At 40.5% G+C, this 23,080-nt stretch overlaps 1 protein-coding gene across 4 annotated transcripts in view; it reads right to left on the reverse strand.

Annotated features, from left to right (window-relative positions):
* Nucleotides 1–22,152, reverse strand: part of morc2 (MORC family CW-type zinc finger 2) — a 49,707-nt gene extending 27,555 nt beyond the window's left edge. Inside the window, exons 1-10 of one of the 4 annotated variants that reach the window (XM_028824633.2) lie at nucleotides 22,072–22,152; nucleotides 20,308–20,467; nucleotides 11,675–11,728; nucleotides 8,873–8,907; nucleotides 8,581–8,649; nucleotides 4,483–4,573; nucleotides 4,249–4,357; nucleotides 3,631–3,790; nucleotides 699–810; nucleotides 90–215 (exon numbers count right to left, since the gene is read on the reverse strand). In XM_028824633.2, coding sequence (XP_028680466.1) covers nucleotides 90–215; nucleotides 699–810; nucleotides 3,631–3,790; nucleotides 4,249–4,357; nucleotides 4,483–4,573; nucleotides 8,581–8,649; nucleotides 8,873–8,907; nucleotides 11,675–11,728; nucleotides 20,308–20,375 — 824 coding nt within the window. In that variant the 5' untranslated portion in view covers nucleotides 20,376–20,467; nucleotides 22,072–22,152. Of the gene's footprint in view, nucleotides 1–89; nucleotides 216–698; nucleotides 811–3,630; nucleotides 3,791–4,248; nucleotides 4,358–4,482; nucleotides 4,574–8,580; nucleotides 8,650–8,872; nucleotides 8,908–11,674; nucleotides 11,729–20,307; nucleotides 21,267–22,071 lie in introns of those variants that run through there. The other 3 variants (XM_028824634.2, XM_028824635.2, XM_028824636.2) reach the window with 3 other exon arrangements.
* Between the last annotated feature and the right edge of the window lie 928 nt (nucleotides 22,153–23,080).

Raw genomic sequence — 23,080 nt, forward strand, 5'->3', positions numbered from 1 at the left:
TGGTAAGAACAAAATAAAAGGCCATCAGTTCAGTTTTCGAGAAATGTTATAAGCTACCAGTCTTACAACTCTTTTTCAAAGGACATTACCTGGGTTTATAGAGACAGCAAGAGAGCCGCTTGGTACGAACTTTGTTTCCCTGGATGAATATCCTCATTCGGGGATCAATATACAGGACGGCGGCATATGCCCGGAAAGATCTACGCTCTGGTTTGCTAAAAAAGGAATGGTACAAATTAATTGGGGTTTGGGGGAGTGCCTGTATTACATTTCTATTCATTCCTGTTCTAATAGTTGACCTTTCACTGGTCTATGCAACTACTTTGCCCTTATAAAAAAATTAAATGCAATAAGAGAAGAAAAATAGTTTAGAAAAACAATAACCACATGCAGCAAAACTCTCCCTAAGACCCCCGAGGTTCTGCATGTATCCCAATGGACTAAATCCTGCAAAGCAGCTTTCAGGTGAATATAATTTAAGGGCTAAAGCTTGTTTGTACAGCAACAGATTTAACTGCAATCTAGCTGAAAGTTCATTACAAGGCCTAAACACTGACTGACAGCACCAAGACCAGGCTAAGATCTTCGATAATCTCAGGGACGTTCACAGGATGCACAACAGACCCAGTAGTTTTAAAAGAAAAAACTTTCCACGCATGCAGCCTCACGGTTAACTAAGTGTGTAGCCATTCACTCACACTCCCTCCTGAGGTGTCCCAGCCATCAGAATGTCCTGAGGGTCAGTGGTGAGATCCAGCTCTGGCTCGTGATTGTCCATCAATTTGAGGTTATAAATGATGACCAATGTCCCTATGAGAGAAACAAGCCAAGTGAGCAGTCAAAACAGGCCTCCTCCAAAAACATTCAAGACAACACATCAGATTGGTGTGCAGTACTGTGGGAATACTGAAGGAAAAGTTCACTATTTTTCAAATCAAGGTTATTTCGTCACAATCACAGTATATATGAATTAGTCACATGCAATTGTTTTTTGAAATGTAGAATATTTTTTATAAAAAGTACCTAGACTGTGCAGCTTTCAACGGGAGTATAGATACAAGCCTTAAAATTTACCAAATACGTCCACTTTGAAGAAGCAAACATTTTGATTCAAGAAAAGAAAAAAAAAAAAAGGCCTTTAGCGTCTGTGGCATCCTAGTGATGATGATAAAGTAAACTAGAAATATTTTTTAAACACAGATTTTTGGAACTATTTTTCTTTGGGTATAAAATATTCTTAAATTTTGTCTTTATCCTGTAAAGCACTTTGAGCTACATTATTTGTATGAAAATGTGCTATATAAATAAATATTGCTGTTGGGTAAGAAAACATCTCCATTTCTCTTGTCTGTCTGTTCACGGCCAGTGTTGTGGATAGTTTTATAACAATCCAACAAACCCCCAGAGGCAGACTGCTTATTATCCTACTTTTGCCTCTGCAATTCTGTTTCTTCAACTGTGTTATTTTACATAGCAGAGACATTCATTACGTGGCAGCATAGTAAATCAGCATGGAAGAGTTTCACTGCACTTTGTACAAGTAAAAAATAATTCATAAATACATGGGGAGAAGACGTAAAACTCATGCAGACCATAGCACTATGAGCCAGGAATAACAGCACTGCGCTACCTGCACAACTCGTCATCAAAGGAGCAGGCAGCAGAGTGGGCTTGTGTGGAGGGAGCCAAGGCGTAGACTGCAGACACAGCACTTGCTGTTATGGAGGACCCTATCTTGATGTATACCCTCTGCTCCACAATTTAAAATGACAAATCAAACAATTGAGGCAGGATTAAAGTGCACGTTGCAGACTTTCATTGAAGGGGATCTGCAGACACGTCAGTCACACAAACTTTCCAACCATGTCAGTGCCTTTAGGAATCCCCCAATCATCCCTGTTGTACCGTGTTAGCCATAGACTGATACAGGAGAAAGTAGGGTGAAATGACACCTTTAATTGGCTAACTAAATACATTACAAATACAGTGGAACCTTGGGTCACAAACATCTCGGACCACGTACAAATCGGGTTACGACCAAAAAGTTCGCCAATCTTTTGCATCTGTTCACGACCATACACTCGGGTGACCAACAAGCCAGTTTCCCTTCCGGTTCGTAAGCGCCGATGATTTCCACACATGTTCAGTCTCTCCCTGTGTGAGCGAGAGAGAGAGAGCACGAGCGAGCGTATATATATTTACATACAGCTCGTACGGTCCGGAACGGATTAACTGTATTTACATACAATCCTATGGGGGAAATCACTTCGGGTCACAACCAAATCAGGTTGCGACCAGAGTTTTGGAACCAATTACGGTCGTGACCTGAGGTTCCACTGTACAAGCTTTTGAGGCAGGTAAGGCCCCTTCATCAGTCAAGGTGTAACCTGATGAAGGGGCCTTAGCTGCCTCGAAAAGTTGCATTTGTAATCTATTTAGTTAGCCAATAAAAGGTGTCATTTCACCCTGCTTTCTCCTGTATCAATCATCCCTGTTAAGAGATGCTGAGATACTGGTCCCGATTATACGAGTCCTCTTGTGGTAGACCACCTGGACCAGCTGCAGTATGCTTGTCAGACAAAGCCTGGTGTGGAGGATGCAGTTATCTCTCTCATCCACAAGGCTGGACAAGGCTGGTCACACTGTGACGTATGGTTTGCCTCTGAGCCTGGTGAGTGGAGACAGATGGGAGTGTGTGAAATCTCATGATGGAGGCACCTGCTTTCATATGGTGAAAGAACAAAAGTGATTGTAAGTGTGTCTTTTTCAGTTATTATTACCTAGTTGTCTACAGAACACAGGAGGCATCAGTTCACACCAGGACATCAACATTTAGTGTGAATAGTAGGTACAGTAAGAGAGACTAGCAACAGAGCAAAGTACACAGTCTCCTTTTAAAATGGCTGAATCAAACAAAATTGGCGAGATTTTTTTTTTTTACCACGCTTCTTTTAACATCACCTGTTTCTTGTCTGATACGAATCTTGTAATCGATATTCAACCCACTTCCTATTTTCCAAAGGACTTGAACTTTTGCACACTTACTTCCGATGACAATACATGAATCAATAATCAGTTTCACTAATTGATCAATTAGTCCATGTTAATTAAGAAATGAAATTTTCATATGAAGAATAGTTCAAGATTTCACCAATAGATGGCGCTAGTAAGGAAGTGTTAAAATATTGATTACAAAATTATACTAAAACAAATCCAAGACTAAAAAGTTGAAAATATATCTATAAAAAACTACGTTTTAAAAACCATGCTTAAATGAAGTTAAAAAGTGTACTAAAAAGTAAAAAAATAAGTCTCATACATCACTCGTAAAATAAAAGCGTGTGCGCTTTTCATCAATCAAAATCTTAGCAAGGAGGTCCATCGGTGTGCTGATATACACAATTTATATAGAAAACCAAGTAGGCCATCCCTTTAGGAGGTGCAATCAGACCCACTGCTCCGATAAACAAGAGTTGCTAAAGTGCTCCAAACTGAAGGTAGGCATAGACAAGAAAATGCCGGTACAGAGTAAAGCACTGTGGGTAAATCACGGACATCCCACCATCCCATCCAAATAGGGCCTGAGCCCCCAGATACACTTCCAATATCACGCCACTATTCACAGCTTACCACTGTCTCCTTCGATTTTGCCAAACTGCTCCATGACCTGAGTTTCTGTTTTGAAGGGCGAGTATTTATAGATGAGCTCAGTTTCAATTGCAAATTTCTCTGGATTTTCTGTAACTGGTTGACTGGTGGAGCAATTCCAAGTGGGAAGTGGCACAATAACCTACAGGGAGGGTGGATAAACATAAAAATATATTTTAACGTGGCTTTGACAAACAGAACTTTTGCTATATAACAAACTATTTTAAAAATCAATATGAAAAATGAATAGTATTAAAGAGGACAAAAAGCAAGGCCATTTGTTATACTGAAATTCTGCCAGACTGATGTCAGCCAAGTCCAGGACTCACTGGGACAAAGCTGAATGGTGGGGTAAAAAAAAAAATTAAGGTGGCAGAAGAGGACATAGATTTATTATGGCGCAGATAAAGTCATGCTTTATACAAACATATCAGGTTTATTTAACTGGCATCTGCAATTGCATTAAGCAGGAAAAGCTTCACTTTTATGCAAGTAAAACAACAAAAACAATCAGCACTTCAAATGTCACTCCACTCTCAGCCATAATAGAAGCCCACCGGTATTATCACTTAAAGACGAGTGCTGCTGAATTATACATACCTCATCAATGCCTTCCTCTTCATGAAAAGTTCGAGAAAGGAACAGGCAAGTCATCAGGCCTTCCTTTTTAGTAAAGAGAATGAAGTCTTTTCCGATTCTCATTGAGCCTCTACAATCGAAACAATAAAAACAAAAAGTATTTCATTTTACTGAATTTACTTGGCAAGGTGTTTATAAAACAGTGAAGGTCTCTAATTCAACAGTAGACAACTTAGCAAAAAGAAATTTTCTTACGATTTCAATCCGTTGCCATACTGGCCAATTTGCGTCGATTCTGGAGATCGCTTACTGGACTTTCCAAACTGCATCACATGTACAGCTTCATCTTAAAAGGGAAAACAAAAGCTGTCAGTTACAAAATAGATGCTTTTCAAATTACATAAGCTGATCTATTGTTTAAAAACCATACGCGGCAAACAAAGGGTCCTCTCTTATAGCTTCAAATATTTGTTAGACCCCTTGTTACTCGGTTTGTTTTTCCCCATTTTACGAAGAACTAATATATAAATGTTGCTATAGGTGATGTGGGGAAATTATCTACACATCCCACAAAAGTGCGCCCCAAAAATACAGTAAAGGATGAACCACAGCCAAGATAACATCTTTCTTGCATTAAATTTCTTTGTCTCTCCATAAACAACAAGAGTGAAAAAAGTGCACCACCCCTCTTCGAACTGCCACCTTATCGTGGTGGAGGGGTTTGAGTGTCCCAATGATCCTAACAGCTCTGTTGTCCAGGGCTTTATGCCCCTGGTAGGGTCACCCAAGGCAAACTGGTCCTAGGTGAGGGATGAGACAAATTGCAGTTCAAAAGACCTTCTATGATGAATAAAAAATTTGGACGCCATTTTCCCTCGCCCTGATGTGGGTCACTGGGGCCCCCCTCTGGAGCCAGGCCTGGAGGCAGCTAATAGGTACTGGCAGGCCAAGCGGAATGCGGCTTTGGTGGTTGCTGAGGCAAAAACTCTTGCGTGGGAGAAGTTTGGGGAGGCCATGGATAACGACTTTCGGACGGCTTCGAGGAGATTCTGGTCCACCGTCCGGCGTCTCAGGAGGGGGAAGCAGTGCAGTGTCAACACTGTATATGGTGGGGATGGTGCGCTGCAGACCTCGACTCGGGACGTTGTTGGTCGGTGGGGGGAGTACTTCGAAGACCTCCTCAATCCCACTAACATGCCTTCCAATGAGGAAGCAGAGCCTGGGGACTCGGAGGTGGGCTCCCCCCATCTCTGGGACTGAGGTCACCGAGGTGGTCAAAAAACTCCTTGGTGGCAGGGCCCCGGGGGTGGATGAGATACGCCCGGAGTTCCTCAAGGCTCTGGATGTTGTAGGGCTGTCTTGGTTGACACGTCTCTGTAACATCACATGGACATCGGGGACAGTACCTCTGGATTGGCAGACCGAGGTGGTGGTCCCCCTCTTTACGAAGGGGGACCGGAGGGTGTGTTCCTACTACAGAGGGAATACACTCCTCAGTCTCCCTGGAAAAGTCTATTCGGGGGTTCTGGAGAGGAGAGTCCGTCAGATAGTCGAGCCTCGGATTCAGGAGAACAGTGCGGTTTTCGTCCTGGTTGCGGAACAGTGGACCAGCTCTACACCCTTAGCAGGGTCCTGGAGGGTGAATGGGAGTTTGCCCAACCAGTCTACATGTGTTTTGTGGACTTGGAAAAGGCGTTCGATCGTGTCCCTCGTGGAATCCTGTGGGGGGTGTTCCGGGAGTATGGGGTACCGGACCCCCTGATAAGGGCTGTTCGGTCCCTGTACAACCGGTGTCAGAGCTTGGTCTGCATTGCCGGCAGTAAGTCGAACCCATTTTCAGTGAGAGTTGGACTCCGCCAGGGCTGCCCTTTGTCACCGATTCTGTTCATAACTTTTATGGACAGAATTTCTAGGCGCAGCCAGGGTGTTGAGGGGGTCTGGTTTGGTGGACTCAGGACTGGGTCACTGCTTTTTGCAGATGATGTTGTCCTATTTGCTTCATCAGGCCGTGATCTTCCGCTCTCTCTGGATCGGTTCACAGCGGAGTGTGAAGCGGCTGGGATGGAAATCAGCACCTCCAAATCCGAGACCATGGTCCTCAGCCGGAAAATGGTGGAGTGCCCTCTCAGGGTTGGGAGCGAGATCCTGCCTCAAGTGGAGGAGTTCAAGTATCTCGGGGTCTTGTTCACGAGTGAGGGAAGAATGGAGCGTGAGATCGACAGGCGGATCGGTGCGGCGTCTGCAGTGATGCGGGCTCTGCATCGGTCCGTTGTGGTGAAAAAGGAGCTGAGCCGTAAGGCAAAGCTCTCAATTTTCCAGTCGATCTATGTTCCTAAACTCACCTATGGTCATGAGCTATAGGTAGTGACCGAAAGAACGAGATCGCGAATACAAGCGGCTGAAATGAGTTTCCTCCGCAGGGTGTCTGGGCTCTCCCTTAAAGATAGGGTGAGAAGCTCAGTCATCCGGGAGGGGCTCAGAGTAGAGCCGCTGCTCCTCCGCATCGAGAGAAGTCAGATGAGGTGGCTCGGGCATCTGATCAGGATGCCTCCTGGTGAGGTGTTCCGGGCACGTCCAACCGGAAGGAGGCCCCGGGGAAGACCCAGGACACGCTGGAGGGACTATGTCTCTCGGCTGGCCTGGGAATGCCTTGGGATTCTCCCGGAAGAGCTAGAAGAAGTGGCCGGACAGAGGGAAGTCTGGGCATCTCTGCTCAAGCTGCTGCCCCCGCGACCCAACCTCTGATAAGCGGAAGAGGATAGATGGATGTAGATAAGTGCAACAGTAAGAACACCGAGCCCATGCTGTCCACAATGTCCATAACATCTGGACTATGAAAATGGACATCCAGACAGTGAGATACAACTTTATACGCATTATTCTATAAAATGCTACCCAATCCAGCTTTTGTCAATTGTGCAGTCAGCACAGGATTCCCATTTTCAAGTGTATTTTAAGAGTTTCACAGAGGGGTCTTCATTACAAGAATACATACAGATTCACTCCATTTTTAAGAGTTTTCTCCTGGAGTTGAATATGATACTTTTTAAGTACAAAAAGGACCTTTTCGCCACCTGTTGAAAATCCACCTGTTTTGTGGTTTACTTCTGAAAGCATATAAAACAACCAACTGGCTCCACTTTCAGAGTATGAAATCTCCTGAATTCAAATAATGAAGATTAAACCCATTTATAGTGCATGTCCTGGCTTCATTATGCAAATAAAAAACCACCACAGCACAGCATACTCAAAAATATTTAATATTCTCTCACATATATACCAATATGATAAAATTGTCAGAGGTGCCATTTTTTACTTCTCATAAAGAAATCATTACATCTTGCCTGAAGAAGGGGCCTGAGTTGCCTTGAAAGCCTGCATATTGTAACCTTTTTAGTTGGCCAATAAAAGGGGTCACTTTGCTTAATTTCTCACTACATAAAGAAATCAGCTATCACCGGACCCTAAAAGGGTACAGAAACTCCCACACAAACCCAGAAGACTGACCAAACCCCATAGTTCTACACCACTTGTCAAACATATAATCTTACAGCCACCTTCACCTTCTTAATATTAAAACATTACTCACATAGCAGATTTTCATACAAAACATGCAGTTCAATATGCATTACAAGAAGAAAAAAAAATCTCAATTACACAAACTACAAAAACAATAAAATGAATGTACATTACTGTTGTGCTCTAAGCCTGCAGTCTGTGAAAAGCTGTGAAGAGTCTTTATATGGGCATTGCCAACCCAGAAAATGGACTTCTCGTGACTCTTTACAGCAATTTTCCAACTCTTGGTAAGCAAGTTCAACAGTGGACACGGTCCAATTTCTTCTTCTGTATTTCAATAAAATGTATTGCAGCTGCATTTATATTTCATTTTCTGAAACAGCCGTACCAATCCTAATTCTGTTTTCCAGCCTCTCTTGGCCATTTATTTATTCCACATTCATATTCAGTCTATTCTTACATGTGCTCTACTTTTTAATTATAGTTTCTGAAAGTGGTTTTATTTACTCACTTGCTTTTAAATTGCCTTGTGATGGCAGTCAACGGATGGTGATATACAAGACAAAAACTGACTACTCACACATCATCACTACCTCTTTTGAGTCCAAGTATTTTCTAGAATCTCTTTTCCTTACAAATCATGGGCATCTGGTTGGGATACTCAACTGGAAATGTCACTATATTACAAGTCCTGGGACAAAATCTTGTAAAGGACAACAGTAATAACAATGAAAACTGACATTTACGAAGTCAAAATTGAGCTTTCTAGAGTGACTGGTCCTCTGCATACAGGGCATGAAGCTGAGGAGGACAAAGAAAGGAAACTTCACTCACTTGGGTCCATGCCTGTACCGTCATCAAGAAAGCACAGAGAAAATCCACCTCGCAGGTCTGGTATTTTTTCTGTGAACACAATTTAAACACCAGTGAACATCAATATCTGTAACACATAATATTGTAGAATATGCCACAAATCTACATAAATTTAAGCCAGTGGCACACAATAAGACTGAGACAGCAAGTTGCTGCCTCACAGGATAAGCAGCTGTACTTGACATCAATCCACGATCACATCCCACCTATACTGCCTTGGGAAGAGAGAAAGTGACCATGGGATGTCACTTACCTGTGTAGATGTCTATCCTTGTAGCGTTAGCATCCCTGAAAAATTGAGAAAATTATTATTTGCAGACAGTTATTATATCAACATTGGGCTTTGGTTGGGTCTACTTGATATGAAATAACCAGACATTTCTGCAGCATTTCAAAGTAATTCTGCTTTCAAGAAGGACGGGACAGATGGGAAGTAAGAGTCTGCCTAATAGAAATATGCATGTGAATTCCTTTAAAATGGGAGCATATCATTTCAATACAGGGTAAACAATACAACCCCAAATAACCAATGACACGTTGGCCTATATAATTAACTAGAACTAGCTGGTTTACTTTTAAATTTGAAGAAAAACATTAAAGGAATACTCTAGTCAAAACTACGTATTTTTGTATCTGTCACATATCACATGTTATTTGCAGTAATGGCCAAGTAAAATGCTTAATGTCATGTTTAATGGAAAATGGTGATACAGTTTCTTTACACAGTAAGCTTTGGTGGGGACCAACAATGAACAAACAAAAAAATATCAAAATATCCAAATGAAAACTTGCAATGACTTGTGTTAATCTCTATATCTCTCTCTCTATTTTATTTATATATATATATATATATATATATATATATATATATATATATATATATATATCTTGAAATTTGGAATGTAGGTTACCTTGGCCCATAGGTGCTCGCTAAGAAATGGTTTTAAAAATTTCGTGGTCCAAGTACCAAATAGTTTTTTTAGACCCATTCACTCCATTTCTTTCTAAAATAAATTTCTTTAAAGTAAATTAAAAATATTTTCGTTTTTCTGAAGTGTACAAGTTTTGTTTTGATATTTTCGAGTTTCCACAAAGCGTTTAGAATTTGACATTTATTTATCTTTTTAAAATAAAATTTAGTTAGGCTTGTAAGAGACATTTCCTAGTTACATAACAATCATACATGTTTTACTAAAATAGAGTGCATAATCTATGGAAGGTTGCTATAACGGCCATAAATTGAAGTAAATTGGTATATTCTAGCTATTTCTAACTTCTCTGACTTAACATTTTTCTCAGTTAGTGATCAGCCTTGCCATGTGTAAGGTGTAGAGGGCACAAGGTTTTAAACCGGGCCTCTTGTGCCTTTTGAGCCTTGCGTACCTTGTGTGTGTGTTTTTGCGTGTCAAGTAACACGTAGGACAAAACACTTAATTGTAAGTGCTGCGCCGTACGCTTAAAGTCTACGGAAGAAGAAGTTAAGAATCTTTAAGTATAGAAACAACTAAAGTTTTACAAGAAAAGCTAAATTTAGAGAAGATACATTTTTCCTTTTTTTGCATTCTATTCTACTTAACTTTTTCCTTTATTCTTGTGTGGATTGTTTGGCTCTGAATTTTCACTAAACATTTTAAAACAAACTATTGGACTGAGAGATTTCTTTCGGCACGTGTTTTACCCGTGCTTGAACTCACCTTACACTCCAGAGGCTACACGGATATTGCAAGGTATATTAAAGCAAAATTTTTTTTTTTTTTTTTGATTTTCATACTTTTATTTATTTTATTCATTTTCATACTTTCTTCACGAATTCTTCTATTAAGTTTATACCTCTTTAAATAAACCTCTAAAACTATGACCGAGGAAGAAAGGATTTATATTGACGAAGTAATGTTCCCTCACTGCGTGGTGAGGATAAGCAGTGATGGAGCATGCCCAAGTTTTGATCATCACGGTCTTCTATACTTAAAGCAGCTTATATTGCAGTAAGCTATTTCAAGAAATAATTAACCCATTTTGTTTCGTTTATGTGTTAAATCTTGCCTTATGACCTTTACAGGATGCATACTGTCACTCTGTATATTTTAGAACACATTTTTCCTGTTGCTATCCCGTAGCGAAGCACGAGTATTCAGCTAGTAATTCATATATTAGACTACCCAAGCACTATGGTGACAACGCCTCAAACAAACGGAACATTGGCAAAAATTCAGTTAAATAAACAACTTCCTGAAAGTTATTGCACAATCAGCTGGAAAACAGACATAAAAGAGATTGAGCCTTTGAACTTAAGAACATTCAATTCATTGGTCAGGAGTCCTGCTAAGTAATTTTGACTCATTAGCAGACATGGCGGACTGTGTCATCCAAGAAAGAAGTACAATTAAGAAAGAAAAGCAAAAATGAAAACATCATCAAATGGAAGGTAGGTTGCATATCTGTGCATATCCAAGGTGTCATAATTAAGCAGAAGGTCAATCCAATGGTGAAATCTGACAAACTGCCATTGAAAATCCCAGAAATATGGCATTGGGGCTTAATGGCCAATAGACAGGGGCAGAGGCAGGTCTTCATTTCAAAAGCTTGCCGCTGTTTAATTGCTCTCCCCAGCAGCTCAAAGGAGGAATTTTTTACAATATTTCAGAAAAAAATAAACTTTTTTTTTTAACATTCTAAGCATATAAATGGATAACCGAAAATAATGATCTATGCAACACAAGAATATTAAGATTTCTTCCATGGACATTTTGATATTTGTTCAACATTGGTCAACACAGTAAAACTCATGCAGCAAGAGGCCTTTATCTGTGTCCTCCATAAAACTAAGACAAAGAATTTATCTCAAAAATACTACCAAGTAAGAACTGGATATATTTAAAAAAAGACCCTTTAATGCTTGCTATTAAACGCTTTTTGCACCGACCAACTAGCAAATCACCAACTTTAAAGACACAGGGCATTCTGAGGCACTGTATGTGGTAATTCTGCAAATTCCCATAGCATATTCTAAGGTAAAGCCCCACAACATAAAAATAAATTCAAATAAATTCTTTACCTTGCATTGTCAACAAGTTCAGCCAAAGCACCAAATAAGAATTCATGAGTGGTTCTGTAAAACAAAACATATAACAATCAAACACGTGAGGCTGATTGCCTGTGAATTTCCAGTAAATTGGAAACTGCCCCAATGAATTTGGTTGGTTTCTAAACCTAACATGTAGTTAATCCAGGGAATTCTGGGATACTGAAATAAAAAACTAGTTCATACATTTTCAAACGTCAGCTAGAAATAAGACACAAGTGTCACTTCATTACACAATTGCAAAGATGACAAATTTTTACTTTCAAACAGGGATAAAGTTGAAATGCTTGTTGGATCAAAGTCTTCTTCCACTACAGATTTAAAAAATATTCCTAACATTTTTAAAGGTAGTACAGTGATCCCTCGCTATATCGCGCTTCGCCTTTCGCGGCTTCACTCTATCGCGGATTTTATATGTAAGCATATTTAAACGTATATCGCGGATTTTTTGCTGGTTCGCGGATTTCTGAGGACAATGGGTCTTTTAATTTCTGGTACAGTGGAACCTCTAGATACGAGTTTAATTCGTTCCAGCACTGAGCTTGTATAGCAAATTTCTCGAATCTAGAACAAACGTCCCCATTGAAAATAATGGAAATCCAGTTAATCCGTTCCGCATCCCAAATATATTAACATAAAAATCAATTTTCCTAACAAACAACACTGATAAATTATATATACTGTAGTCTACCTTTAATAAATAACACTGGTAAATAATATAACTGATTATTAAAAGAATCAAAACAGGTGTCCAAAGTGCAGTAGAGCATTCAATAAATCTTTAATCCTTAAAACAGTTGTGAAGTGGAGGTTTAAAGTACATAAGAATAACAATCCTTTAACACGAGGTTAAAACGTCAACAGGAAGCAGTCTTCAAAAAACAGATGACAATCCCCGGTGCTTCTTCTCTGTTAGCGTCTCACCTGCTTCTCCCATGCGGGCTCTGCAACAGGCGAGACACTTAATGCAGCTGACCTTCTCTACACCGTCCTGCTTCAGCTGTTTGGCTCGCCTGTTCAGCTACACGCGAGCCTGTACTCGCTCGCTCTCTCGCACCGACTTCCTACTGCTGCGGATTCCTGCCTCCTCCTGCAACCTCCGTTCTCTCTCCTCTCCTCTCTTTTCTTTTACTTCTTCTCCCCCTTAACCGGCTCGCGCTTCTCTATATATGCGGGGAAGACATGGCAGCTGCTAGGGTTACCACTTTTAATACAAAAAAATAAGGGACGCATACGTATTGATTCAAAACGGGACGCACAATTTCATTCTCAAATACTGGACGATTCCGTATTTTAAAGGACGGGTGGCAACCCTGCCCAGCCCATCAGCCACAGGACAAATCATGGATGTGGGCAGTTTCCCACCTGTGCACTTAGGTGAGAAACGCAGACACCGCAGATCGCCCTGCGGCTCGCTACAGCTACCACGCCCCCTCGCTAAGCCGTGAGCTATACCCACAGCCTGGCTCGTGGCTCGTTACGTGAGCCAATGCTCGTATTTAGATCTGAATTTTTCGCTCATACTTTCCTCGTATTTTGAATTTCTCGTATACAGAGGTGATCGTATCTCGAGGTTCCACTGTACATGCTTCCTCAGTTGGTTTGCCCAGTTGATTTCATACAAGGGACGCTATTGGCAGATGGCTGAGAAGCTACCCAACTTACTTACTTTCTCTCTCTCTCTCTTGCGCTGACTTTTTCTGATCCTGAGGTAGGGGGATTGAGCAGGGGGGCTGTTCGCACACCTAGATGATACGGACGCTCGTCTAAAAATGCTGAAAGATTTTCTTCACGTTGGCTACCTTCTGTGCAGCTGCTTCGTGAAGCGACATGCAGCACGGTGCTTCGCATACTTAAAAGCACGAAGGGCACGTATTGATTTTTTTATCTGTCTCTCTCTCTCTCTCTCTCTGCTCCTGACGGAGGGGGTGTGAGCTGCCGCCTTCAACAGCTTTGTGCCGCGGTGCTTCGCATACTTAAAAGCAAACAGCCCTATTGATTTGTTTGCTCCTTTGAAGAGGAAGATATGTTTGCATTCTTTTAATTGTGAGACTGAACTGTCATCTCTGTCTTGTCATGGAGCACAGTTTAAACTTTTGAAAAAGAGACAAATGTTTGTTTGCAGTGTTTGAATAACGTTCCTGTCTCTCTACAACCTCCTGTGTTTCTGCGCAAATCTGTGACCCAAGCATGACAATATAAAAATAACCATATAAACATATGGTCTCTACTTCGCGGATTTTCTTATTTCGCGAGTGGCTCTGGAACGCAACCCCCGCGATGGAGGAGGGTTAACTGTATATAAATACAGTACTGGATGCGTTTATCATTTTTTTAGGCACACACTTAACTTATTTTTATTATTGTTTTAAAAATTAAAAAAAAAAAAAAACACGAAAATGCTACCCTAACCAAAGCACTGCCTGAAGTCTTTGCCTCATTGTATTTTTAACATTTTAAACAGGACACGTTAATCACAAAAATGAACGTGCTAACTTTCCCATGCCCAGTCAGAACATTAAAACCACTGCCAGGTGAGCGGAATCATGTTGATTTTCTCGTTACAATAACAGCTGACCAGCAATGGAATACATTAAGATGCAAGTGAACAGTCAGTTCTTGAAGGTGACGTGTTGGAAACAGGAAAAATGAACAAGGATTAAGGATCCGATTAACTCTGACAAGGGCCAGAGGGTGATGGCTAGATGACAGGGTCAGAACATCACCAAAATGGCAGTGTTCCCAGTAGGCGGCGGTCAGTGCCTACCAAAAGTGGTCCAAGGAAATACAACCGACGAACTGGCGACAGGGTCAAGGCCACCCAAGGCTCATTCATACAGGGTAGCCCATCCGGTCCAAATCTACAAAAAGAAAAGGACTGAAGCACAAACTGCTGACTGCCATGATAGAAAAGCATCAGAACACACAGTGCATCACTGCTGCAGCCAGGTCACAGTGCTCATGCTGACCCCTGTCCACTGATGAAAGTGTCAACAATGAGCATCAGAAGTGGACCATGGAGCAATGGAAGAAAGTTACCTGGGCCTGGTCTAATGAATCAATTTTTCTATTACATCATGTGGACGGCCATGTGTTACTAACCTGGGAAAGAGATGGCAGCAGGATGCACTATGGGAATAAGGCAAGCCAGCGGAGGTAGTGTGATGCTCTGGGCAATGTTCTGCTGAGAAACGTTAGGTCCTGGCATTAATGTGAATATTAGTTTAACATGCAGCGCCTGCTTAAACTGTTGCAGACCATCAACACCCCTTCCCGGCTATGGTATTTCATGACTGCAGTAGCCTTCTTCAGCAGATAATGCACACTGCAACACGGCAAAAACTGTGCAGGAAGGGTTTGAGAAAAATGACAAAGACTTCAAATAGATGAGTTGGCCTGCAAATTCTCCAGATCTCAATCCAATCGAGCATCTGTGGGATGAGCTGGAAAAACAAGTACAATCCATGGAGGTCCCACCTCACAACTTGAAAGGACCTGATGCTAAAGTCTTGGTGCAGATAACACAGGACACCTTCAAAGATCTTGTGGATTCCATTTCTCGACGTGTCGGAGCCGTTTTGGTGGCACGAGGGGGAGACCCACACGGTATTAGGCAGGTGCTTTTAATGTTGTGGCTGACCGATGCATTTTAAAATAAAAACCTTGTGTTAAAAGACATTCAAAAAAAAGATTTTGTCTTGGTGTGTTAGGGTCTTAAAGGTGATGTCTTTGTCTAAGTGAACTCTGTAATAAGTTTTCTATTCCTTTAAGAGAATTATCCAGAGTGCTGCGCTGTTCAACCCGATTGGCGAGTAAATGTAAATAGGTAGAAGCCATGTCTTGTGCTGCGTTTGCTTGGCAGTGGGTGCATGGATGATCAAGTGACGGAGACAAAAGATACACTTTAGTTCAAGAAAGATTCAATGGGAGGCCTAAGAGCAGAGTGTTGCAATGAGTAAGATGGGTCACTGTTATTTACATTAACTCAGTAATACTTTGCAACAAATAAAAAGGTTTCAATCTGAAATGTATAACTACAGTATACCTTTACGAAAGCCATCAAAATGTTTACTTATTCAGTCATATGGATTTTTGGCCATACTGCCCACTTCTAATTTCAGTTACAAAACTCTCGCCACACTGCAGTTACTGGAGCTATCACCACAACGGACACACAGGGTGTCATTAATCAGACAGTTGTTTCCAAATTTTCACACAGATTCCAAGATCTGGATTGTGCTGGTCATGTAGCACAAGACGAGGGTTATTTGGGCAGCCATAGGACCTAAAGAACGCTGCGATATCAGCAGAACACCACCACAAAAACAAACACACACCTCAGAAAACCCTGTTCAGCATCACAGCAACTCAACATATTCATTCAATTTACTTCAAGACTGGAAACTGCAAATGGTTATGCCCCACCACTATGAGCCACTGGTTACTAATTAATTTTAATGGTAGGGAAAGGAGAAAGCCCTGTAATTTTTAAAATGTCCCCTTGATCTTGTCTCCCTCTCAGAGATACACTACCAGTCAAACATTTTTGAACACCTCCACTTCTCTAGGTTTTTGTAGCATCAAATTTACTGAATAACCTGAGACGGTACAAAAGCTAAGTGGTAAACTGCCAAAGGTAAATATAAATAAATAAATACTAGTGATAATTTAAGCCTACTAAAAACTGAAAAGATCGCAATTTCCAAAGTTATACAAAAAAGTCCGTATGTAACAAGTACTGGGGTGACACCTTGCAGCTTTTCAGCAGCAACGGAAATTAATGAAGCCTTGAAAAGTGGAAGCCAACAATTCCTACAGGTGTCCCGATTTTTGTTGACTACTTACAACCCATTTGTTATTATAAAAATGGTTTGATGAAAAAGTGTTTTGCTAATCCCTCTGAAACATTACATGAACATTTCTACCACAACAGCAAGAAAAAGGTAATTAGCAAAAGAAAAACAGCGAGATCAACAGAACTCTTAAAAGTGTAATATTTTGTTTAAGAGAAACTGCAAAGAAAACCCATAGCTTACATGACAGGCACCTCACAAAGCAGTAGACAGGTCAAGCAGCAGTAAGAAATCAAATGCCAAAATTGTGCAATACAAAAAAAAAAAAAAAAAGACTGGGCCAAGAAACACCTCCAGACTCCATGTACTCCGAAACTAAAACACAGAACAAACAACTGGAGATGTGGATATTACACCGCTTTCAATACAGTTGGACCTGAAGCTGTTTTCCTTGCAAACCTGTCTTTTGATTCTGCTCTTCTGAGTTTCTTCCAGTTTCCAAGTTCTTTTTGAAGGTTTAAGAAACTGTACTCATTGACACCTTGGATTTCTTTGTAAACTCTCCAAAAGGAAAAACATACACTTGTAAGAGAGTTAGAATGGTCAGTCTCTCTTCCTTCACTAATTGCATTTTTCTCGCCATTATGATAGCAGTACACAGTGCGATATTGTCCTAATAAAGCTTCAGATGGAGAACAAACAAAGTGCACTCCCAACACTGTTTTTATACAGACAGAGGGGTTTGTAAGTAATCGAGAAATGTTTGGACATCTGCAGAAATTGTTGGAACCAACCTCCACAGGTTCATTAGCTTCCACTGCCACAGGAAAATTGCAAGTTAACACATTCTTGTTCGCCGAACACGGCCTGTGTTTGTAAAACTCTGAAAATTACGTTGATTTTTCAGTTTTTGGTGTTGGGGGTTTCTCCAAAACTTTTTACCGGTATATTTATTAAATATATTCTAAACCAACTAGTCAAATCAACCAACAGCAATATACTAGTTAGCCCTAAAACTGAAGATGAAGAGGGAAGATCAGCTTTGCACGGCTTTGGCCCAAAACCTATGGAATTTGAGAACCTCAACTAACAAATAATACAACACAGATTATATACCTTGACTTTTAAGTTCACAAAAACAAAAGCCAATATGTAGACGTTAAATGTGAACAGAGACCATTAATGATTCAGTAAATTGCAGAACCAGCTTAAGCTGCAAATGCTCGAAGCAATAATTCTTCTCTAGAAGTTTCAGTCTCTGCTTACTCCTCTTAACAACACAGCTTCACTTCTCGGATATTAAAAAAATGTTGTTTCATACGCAGGTCCCAAGACTCACCAAAGAATCTCAATGTAGTTGAGGTCTGAACTTTGACTGGGCTGTTCAAAATAGAGGTTTCTTTTCTGTCCACTCCACTGTATATTTTCCTGTTGCATGATTTTAGCTAGGTTTAGTTCCCAGACAGCCGACCTCATATCTTATTTGAGAATACTCTGGTATAATGGAGAGTTTGTGACAGAAATATGAGACATTCAGTTCTCTCAACTGCACGTTCAACTCCAAATCATCATTACTCCTGTCGTGCGCGAGGTTTGGTCTGGGTTACCGAACATGGTGATGCACATAGTAACTCCCATCCATCCCTACCCTCATCCACTTATCCAGGGCAAGGTGACAAGGAAGATGGAGCCTATTCCCGAAAAAAACAGACAACTCCCAGTATAGTATAGTCTTTCCATAGAACATTTTTCCAGATATCTTGTGGTTCTTTCAAATCCAACTCTGATTCTAGGAGTAATTGAATTATTTATACGTTTATTGACTACACAACAGTTCCCTGGTCACTCACATTCAATTGTTTTTGTCTTTGAGTAGAAAACTAGCATAGTACTGCAGTCACACATACAGAATATCATGAAATTCTCAATTGCATGTATGACCAACTTTGCAACACGTTGGCTCTCTTGAGCACGATGAGAAGGAAGAATGGATTAAAAAACAGAATTCCACTTTATTTAAGAAAAACAAGGGTCATAAAGACATACTCATGTCATAAATGTTCTAGAAGAAACCGATAATTACTGGACCCAAAGAAAAACGTAAAGGTACATTCAAATTTCTCTTTGTTATTAAAAATGGACAATTCTCATTTTACACCAAATAGTGACGAGCACATTCTCTTTCCACACATCTTCTCTGCTGGCAGATGACACCTTAAGTCTTCCCTGGCAGAAAAATCAGCCGATGGTGTTAAGAAGGGTTACAAACTTCATGACTTGGCCTGAATGGAACAAAATGCTCACCCAATTCATAATTGATCAAAAATTCATAAACAGTCTCCAAACAGCTAACCTTGAAAACCAAACACCTGCTCCATGCACACGAAGTTGCTCCTTTGTGCCTAAATGAACACGGCTTCCCCAAATTAACAAAAAATTTTTTTTTATAAAAATTCAGGTAGAGGAAGAACTTTCATTTTAAGACCCACACTCAAGATGAAATTTTAGTTAAGGACAGTTTAAATTGGCACCCAGTCATTCCAAGCACACCCTGTTTGGTTGATGACGTGCAATCCCAATCTATGACATTCTCATAACTGATGTTGTTTTCACATGCTGTGGGAAGGGCAACAGGTTAGTTGTGTTACTCCTTTGTTTTCTTGCAATATCTTGTGTGTCATGGTTCCAAAAACATTGTGATATAGTTGGTAAAGGCTTTTTTTTATTATGAAATAATAAAATCAAACAAATGACAGCTGCCGTGAAAAGCAATTCAAATATAATGAACCTATATAGTTATGTCAACATGCCAAGAACCTAATGTAAAGTACGATTTAACTGCATTTCATAAATGGTCAAATTAAATATCTATATGTCATGGCAAAACAGTTAAAAATAAATGTGGATAAACATAAGAAAATAACTAGATGAAACTAACAAAAGTAATAATTATTGAAGGGTAGAAGTGACACTAAGGTGACTTGGCTGCTCCTTGCATTGAGTCTGAATGTTCTCCCCATATCTGTGCAGGTTTCCTCCCACAACAGTTAAAAATAAATGTGGATAAACATAAGAAAATAACTAGATGAAACTAACAAAAGTAATAATTATTGAAGGGTAGAAGTGACACTAAGGTGACTTGGCTGCTCCTTGCATTGAGTCTGAATGTTCTCCCCATATCTGTGCGGGTTTCCTCCCACAATCCAAAGACAGACAGGTTAGGTGAATTGGACCTAGTGTGTGTCTCTGCTCACCCTGCAATGGAGTGGCACCCCACCCAGGGATTAATCCTGCCTTGTGTCTGATGCTTGCTGGGACAGGATTCAGCTTCCCTTCACTCTTGCTTGGAATAAGCTGTTTGAAAATGGATGAATGGGTAAATATGCAATGAGACGGAGTGATAATAAAATCGTTGGACCTGCTTTATTCCAATATTAACACCTTCAAATAAACATCTGGACAGGTCTGACCATCTTACTGCCACCTATAGGCCTGTTATTGATTGTAGCAGTTCTCCAATATCCAACACTGAATATAACATTTTACTTTGGGCTTATTTAAGGAATGTATTTTCATCTTACGGAAAGACAAATGCAAGACTATGCCAATAACAAAAAGAAAAACGCAGACATGGAAATTATTTTTTAAAAATATAATGTACAGCATAAAAGGCAATAAGCACCCTTAATTTCTCTTGCATATAATCAGGCAAATAAAAATTTTCAAGTATTGGAAGTGCACAACACAGAAAGGGTAACCAAGCTATGTCATTTAAACTGCCTCCCCTATTCAAAATAAAACAAAAATACTTACGAATTCGTGTGCAGATACTCAAAGGTGAGCTGGGCTCGATTGAGGCTGCTGTAGTTGCTGAAAGCCATCCTTGCAGATGATGACCTAACTGTATATGGAAACTCTGAAGGACTTGAAATCTCAAACTGTGCCGTCTGTTCAAGTTGCAGTCCTAATGCCCCTACAAAACAGTGGGTTTAAAGTACGATTCAAAAAGGTCTCTTAGCTTTAATATTTGTGGCCTTAAGTGCGACTCTATGCTCTTTTAAATTGATTCCAAAATGGCACTCAGCAAAGTGGCCACTGCTTTTTCAACGATCATTTGACGCCTCTAGAACTAACAAGAGAGATACGGGTGAGGACAGCAGCATGGAAAAAAATGTTGATCTGACGGCCAAAAATACAGTCACAAATTATTAGGAATTTACCGGCAGGAAAGCTGATCGGAAAGCTTTGTCTGAAGGTGGGACGAAGTCAGCAGCAAGATGGATCCACTTGTGATCCGCCCCCGGCGCCACTTCCCTCACGTGGGACGATCTCGCGACATGTGTTTCGCTTCGGCATACAAATTCTTCCAATTAATCTATTATTATTTTTTTTTTTTTTGGGGGGGGGGGGCGACTTAACAGTGCCTCTCTTCCTTCTTTATGTTTTCCGTTTCCTTCACACTGAACGCAGCTGTGGACTTTTACGGCTCCGTGAGGTTGGCTTCCTATCGCTTACTGAATGATTCACACGTGAGAGATAACAATATCGGCTTTCGATAGAAAAAAATATCTCCGCGCTCAAGCGTTTAAACTAAACCTTACACAGAAAAGCAAAGCAGTTCTTCCGATAATAAAATAATAAATTCCATACGTATGAAATAATACCAAACAGCGCCACGCTCTCAGCCCTGCAAATCTGCAGAGCAGCAGCGCAGGCCACAGAAACAAAAGTCTCAGCATCTGTACGTTCGCTTCGGCCTTCGAGTTGCGCGCCGTCCAATCGTAGCACATGCAACGCCCCCATTGCTACCCCTCATTGGTGAGTACAGCTGTCCTTAAACAGTAAGGAGGAGCCAACCTCACGTGACGGCTTTTTCCGCGCAGGACTGAGCGACTACTGCGGCTGCGTAAACAGTTGCAGGTTCAAGCTTGCGACAACACGGCAGATTGAAGGGCTCCAAGGCTCTGCCTGAGGTCGTATAAAAAGGATTTTTTTTTATTTAGACAACGTGGGATTTACGAATTTGCTTTAGAATCTGACAAAGAAGAATATATTTAACCATCGTTTCGGTTTGGATCTACCTTATTTACACGATTACGACTGCATCGTCTAAATGCTGTGTGTCTTGAGGGTATTGATGCAGACGATATAAAACGTGAAATCTGATACCCCTGGGACGTCATTTCTCCTTTCATTTATTATTTTTAATTCTAATCCACTAAATCGGGAGATAAGTATTCGCACGCGTTTTAATTAACGGTAAGTGACTTTTTTTTTAATTATTCCATTAGTATATTCGCATTTTTTAATTTATATTACGGTTACGTCAGGAAGGGCATACGGTGTAAAATTTCCCCAAATCAATATGCGGATCCGCTGTAGCAACCCTTAACGGGAGCTGCCGAAAGAAGATGCAGGCGTTTAGCATCTGACACGTGAAAGGCACACCCTTTCTTGTGTTTAGAACAGAGAAGCGACGAGGCAGGCATTTTATTTTGTAATTAATACTACTGACTAAATTAAATTGTAATAGCTTTTTAATGTAGTTTTATCCGCCCGCGATAGACGTTAACATACCGCATGTTATAAACAGGATCTCGTGTCCCTGTCCGTAGCCATGTTGGGAGATAAAATGGTGCGCCTGAAATGGCGGACGACCTTGAGCATCTTTTGCGCACGCGCAGGAGGCGAAGACACGTCTCAAAAAGCAACGAGAAATCCCGCTATTAGCGTGACGGGGGGGAGGAGGAAGCTGGCAACTTGCGCATGCGTTGTTGATATGTAACGTTTGTTCGTCATCGACGGGATTAACGTGAAAACTGAAAAGTAAACATCAGCCTATTGGGAAATAAAACATCCAGGTGTACGACTGCATGACATTGTAACAGGTTTGTACCATCTTTTTTTCTTTATTCGGATCAGAAAGAATGTCTGTTATTCAAGTGTGCATTATTTTTAACTTACCAAGCAAGAATACTGCTGAGGTAAATGTGGCCCTTACATTCAGTGAATTATGGGCAAGTTAAATGGCACTGCTTATGTAAGAAAGCAAGTAGTATACATTTGATAGGAGTGACTTGCCTTTTTTTTTTTTTTTTGCAAACTATTTAAGATTTTTGTACATGGAAGTTTTAAGTCTTGCCAGCTTTTTTAGTTAACAATTCAATTAGTGATTTCATGAACATAGATATTAGTGCTTGTAAATGCAAAAGATCCTACTGTGCAATAAAGTGCTGCTGTCTATGTTTGTGTCTGGTCCCTTTGAAAAGTCGCATCGGTCAGTTCAACGGTGGTCGCCCAGTGACAGGAATGATGACATACAGCTCGATTCGTGTTTGTGACAAGTTTTTGTATTTTAAAGAATTACTTATAAACACTTTGAAATTACTAAAGTTCTTTTTTTTGTGTGTGTGTGCTTCTTGACTTGCCAATTACAAGCAAACCCATTTGAGTCTGGTTACGGCTTTTCGGACACAAAAAACAGATCATCTGTGGAGAATGTCACATGCTGGAAATTGCAGCCTTACAATAAAAAGTAAACCTAAGGACGTGTCGTTGTGTATGCTACATCAATCGACCCCAGGGA

Source organism: Erpetoichthys calabaricus, chromosome 18, assembly GCF_900747795.2.
Source record: "Erpetoichthys calabaricus chromosome 18, fErpCal1.3, whole genome shotgun sequence".
NCBI lineage: Eukaryota > Metazoa > Chordata > Cladistia > Polypteriformes > Polypteridae > Erpetoichthys > Erpetoichthys calabaricus.